The 5,000-nt window shown below is 36.9% G+C and overlaps 1 protein-coding gene across 1 annotated transcript in view; it reads right to left on the reverse strand.

Moving 5' to 3' along the window:
* Positions 1–3,711: 3,711 nt before the first annotated feature.
* Positions 3,712–5,000, reverse strand: part of SOX1 (SRY-box transcription factor 1) — a 1,669-nt gene continuing 380 nt past the window's right edge. The window contains exon 1 of the mRNA XM_053704907.1: positions 3,712–5,000. This exon is cut by the window's right edge and continues 380 nt beyond it. Within this exon, the coding sequence (XP_053560882.1) occupies positions 3,739–4,944 (1,206 nt within the window). The 5' untranslated portion in view covers positions 4,945–5,000 and the 3' untranslated portion in view covers positions 3,712–3,738.

Below are 5,000 nucleotides of genomic sequence, written 5' to 3' on the forward strand. Positions count from 1 at the left end.
GGTTAGTGGTTGGTAAGTACTCCATATTTATACCATATTTATATCATCATTATATGTATGTAAAATATGTTAAAAATAAGCAAGTCTGGAAAATCAATATAATAAAATCATATCCCTTAACTCAACAACAGGAAGGCCTATGAATATAAGCACTGTTCCTGATTTCAGTGATTTCAGTTACTTCGCTTAAAAAAATAAGACTTTACCCATGTGAGAAAAATGAAACTATAATTTTTATAAAATATAACTCCTTGTCTAAAAATAACAGTAGAAGATTCTATCAGGATGGAAGATGTTTTTGAATGTTTAGTGAATATCATGGCTGAACAGTTCACACTAGGTACCTCTGGGAGATGTCTAATTTCACTTGTTTGCTCCATGATGAAATGTTTCGGTTCCACTGGGTGATTGTAAAAAGGTTTGACTCACTGATGACCCCAGGGTCAGAATTGCTCTTCACTAATCTCACTCTCTAAAAACACAAAACACTGCTCCATGTTCGATCCTATTTATCTTAATCTCTGCTGACACATAACATGTAGGTTGGGCTAACAGTGTCTGATCTTCTCTAGGTCAGTTCTTAACATTTTAGTCAATGCAACAATTTATCCTTATTTACAAAATTTACAAGGGAATAAAATAATAAAACTTCTCATAGAGAATTGATTTAATGCAGATATTTAGACAAGAGCTTCAGGTACTTCCAGTTTTCCTTCTGCACAATGATGTGCAATTAACACCTAATTAATAAATTATAATCTCGATCAAAATGTTTTATTTGTAAGGATGCGAGTGTGAAGGGGGCTTTGTAAATACACATTCTCTGTAATGGCTTATACTTGATTAGAATTATTGACACAAATCCTTTCCTAGAAATTAGATTTTTTTAAAAACAATATTATTATAGGTAGAAGCATATTATATTGCATTCTATATGTATTTTTATTATTATTGGCATCATTATTAATAATAAGCATCATTATTATCATCATCACCACATGTACTTTTGTTATAATTTTAAAAAAATTGTCTCATATATATATATATATATATATATATATATATATATATATATATATATATATATAATGTATTTCCTCTTAATTATATTAACCGTGCTAACTTGAAAAGTGATTAATCCCACATAAAAATGAGACATATAGTTATATATAGCTTTTATGGTAGAATTTATAGAACTGTTAAATAGTTTTTATGAAAAGCTATATTAACAAATGTGAAAAAACTACCTGAATTGAAGTTCTTTCCCCCCATTACTTTTATTATCTACTGGAGCAGGTGAATGTGATCATGGGGAGCTTAGACACAAACTGCTTGTAACATTATTTGGAATAATTTTTCCGTGTATTTTTTTAGGCTATATTTTGAATTTAATTCATTTATATGTCAAGAATATTAATAATTGTATATCTGTATTATAAACAATATTTCCTACTCTAAAATGCAGAAAGATCATTTATTGTATTTAGATTAATGTTTCTATAATTGTAAAATAAAATTAAATGGTAACAAGCGTTATTAATACCTCTATAATCTACAATAAATGCCGCTAAAATGTATTTCAGATGTAGCTTGAGAAAACATTAAGATTTTATTAAAAATATTTATATAAAATGATTATGTTTACTATATACACTTAGCGAATATTTCCTACAATTTTTTTTTTGTTTAAAACTCGTTAGATAAAAGTACTTATTTTTTTCTGATAACTTTTTGTATTAATTGAAATAATCTTTTTTTAAAAGGCTTAGAAGTGGTATTTTAGAACTGGCAAATTGAACATGATGTGACATCTTTTAAAGTGTATTCTGAATTAAATTGGTTGTTTAATTTGAGTTAGCAATAAAACGAATATTTGTTATAATTGGACACGCAATGAGATGTACAATATGAATGTGCAAGTTGAGTAGAGCTTAATTATGACATCATTAAATTAATAGACATCCTAATGAAAATGTTGCAATGAGTTTAACGAACCACATAAAAAGCCAACATGACACAAAAGGATTATTCATTAGTGCCATAATTACTATAGATTCTAACAGAAAAAATCTGGTCTGGTTCTGCAAAGTGATGGTGTTTGATAATTTAGCAAACTGTAAATGAGAATATTGCAATCAGAAGCTTTTTAAAAAAAATCTTTATCAAAATGAGAAAAGCAGGGGAAATGCATAAATGTCTAAAACTTTATATGCTGTATCCATCACAGATTGTTAAACTCCCTGTATCAATATAACGGCCAAATTCGTATAAAATAGCCACATGTAGCATATAGGGTAAACGGATTACCGTAAATACCTGCAAAGCTCAAGATCTTATCAATCAAATGAGAAGAAGAAAAAAAAAATGTTAAGCTCACAAATCTAGAAAAATACACTGCTTGGAAAGGTTCCTGATATTTTAATCTTGAATAACAGGAGAACTGGACATTTGTGTCCATTTACAGAGAAAAAAAAAACAATGTTAACAAATTGGGTGTTTTTAAAACAAATTGAGACAATTAAATACGATGTATATTGAGTTCATATAAAGAGTAGATGCAATTTAAGCAATACCTTGCGTTTATGCAAGTACCTGTGTGATCACTTTACAATAGTAATGACATAATTGCGAGTATATAGCATTTGCATCTGCTCATGTCATAAACATTTGCAACCAATGTGATATCCCAAATATTAACTGCAAATTATCCATTTAAGTAATTCTATATTGCGAGCAGTATAACATATTCCCTTCATATAAAACAATTATTTATGGGGCCTGAGAATTTATATTTCAGTGTATTCTCACCATAAAATAATTCTATAAACTATAGAACTGCAGAATTATATTTTACTGTAATAAATCGACATATGGTTACTTCAATTGCAAATATTTTGTATAACGTTGTTCCTATCTGTAGACACACAATTAAAAAAATGAAAATATTGAATTATAAGGTATAAAGTAAGCAGTTTTTGCACGTTTTGTTTGAAAATGTATTTAACTCAAAAGTCAGCTCATCCTTTTTTTAGCAGAGAATTTGTTTGATACACTGTATATACATTGTGAATCAGTAAAGTCTAAAATAAAAAAAATAAAAAATCACCAATAATTTACAAGAAATAATAATACAAAACAAATTCAGGAACATATACAAGAAAGCTTACAAAATCTCTGAATAAACTTCTAATATGAAAAGGGCTTATAAATAAACAGCTACTATTACGGAATTATTATTTTTTTGTGTGGTTGAAATAGCTTCTAATATAAATGACAAATGGATCTCGTAGATATGAGGAAGAAATTGAAATCTTAAGAGTATAAAAGGAGATTTGGCACTGGCATTTAACCAGGAAAAAATCTCTATATTTTGTGCAGAACTCATAAATACTGTACACAAAATATCCCAAATTAAACACTAATGTTCTTCCCTCTAAACTGTTTTTGGAACTAGCTTTGAGTACAGCTTCTAAAAAAATGATACATCAACTTTTACCTCCTTTTTTTTTTTTAGTTTGATTTTCATTTTTTACAAGAACATCAAAACATTGCTGTACAAAACAAATTAAAGAGTAAGATTGACAGACAGTCCTGGGCGATTGGTTAAAAGTACTTGTGGTATTCTCTTGTTCTATGTCCAGAGTTTAGTCCCTCTCTGCGGTGTTTTCCTACCATATATCTGTGAATTGGTCTCTGTGTCTCTGAGGGATTTCTGTGGGGCCCCAGGCGGTGTTCGCCTCATATGTGTGTGAGGGGCACCGTGCCATTCACCCCTGAGCCCGCTCCCTGGTAGTGCTGCGGCAGGCTGTGCAGTCTGCTGGTGGCTGCCGCGGCAGCTGCTGCTGCAGCAGCTGCTGCTGCCGCGGGATCCCCAGCCTCCCCCCCACTCGGTAAGTACATACTGATCATCTCCCGCAGGTCCCCGGGGCAAGGAGGTCGGCCATGGGAGCTTCCACCGCTCACAGGTGGGCTGACGCTTGGCTCTGATTTAACAAGGGACCCCAGAGCCCCCAGGGCACCCGATGAGGCGGCAGCTGCTGCGGCAGCTGCAGCAGCCGCTGCTACTGCTGCAGATGAGGGTGAGCCTTGGTGTTGCTGTTGGCTAGAGCTGTATCCCAGGGCCCCGTAGCCGGACGGGGAAGCACTCATGTAACTCTGGGCCCCGGGTAGTGGGCTGTACTGTAGGGCACTCATGTCGTAGCGGTGCATGGGCTGAGGAGGGGGCGGTGGGTGCGGAGGAGGGTTGTGGTGCGGGTGGTGGTGCGGGTGGTGGTGAGGATGGTGCGGATGATGGTGCGGATGATGCCCCCCACTTCCAGGATGCTGTTGCTGCTGCTGACTGTAGGCGAGTTGAGCCTCCTGCATCATTGCAGCCGCTGCAGCAGCAGCCACAGAGCCGGGGTATGCTCCGTTGGCCCATCCGTTCATGTGAGAGTATCCCCCTGCTCCGGCTCCTGACCCGGGACTTTCCAAGCGCTGGACCACCACCCCTCCTCCTCCCCCTCCTCCACCACCTCCACCTGGGCTCAGTCCGACCCCCATGTGCCCACCTCCAGTGGCATGAAGCAGGCCCCCAGCCAGGGAGTACTTGTCCTTCTTGAGTAGAGTCTTGGTCTTCCGCCTGGGTCTGTACTTGTAATCCGGGTGCTCTTTCATGTGCAGGGCTCGGAGTCTCTTGGCCTCATCAATAAAAGGCCTTTTCTCAGCCTCGGACATGACTTTCCACTCAGCCCCCAACCTCTTGCTGATCTCAGAGTTGTGCATCTTGGGGTTCTCCTGGGCCATCTTCCTCCTTTGCCCTCTGGACCACACCATGAAAGCATTCATGGGCCTCTTCACCCGGTCTTGGCTGGCCTTATTGCCCCCTCCCCCGGCTTGCCCCGTGTTGCTAGGGGGTTGCACCCCGGGAGAGTGCAAGTCCGTTTCCATCATCATGCTGTACATTCAAAAAGGTTTTCTGGAGCCTCTTTATACAATGAATTTCACAGGGGTTTCAAGTG

The sequence above is a fragment of the Bombina bombina genome, chromosome 3 (genome assembly GCF_027579735.1).
Source record: "Bombina bombina isolate aBomBom1 chromosome 3, aBomBom1.pri, whole genome shotgun sequence".
Lineage (NCBI taxonomy): Eukaryota > Metazoa > Chordata > Amphibia > Anura > Bombinatoridae > Bombina > Bombina bombina.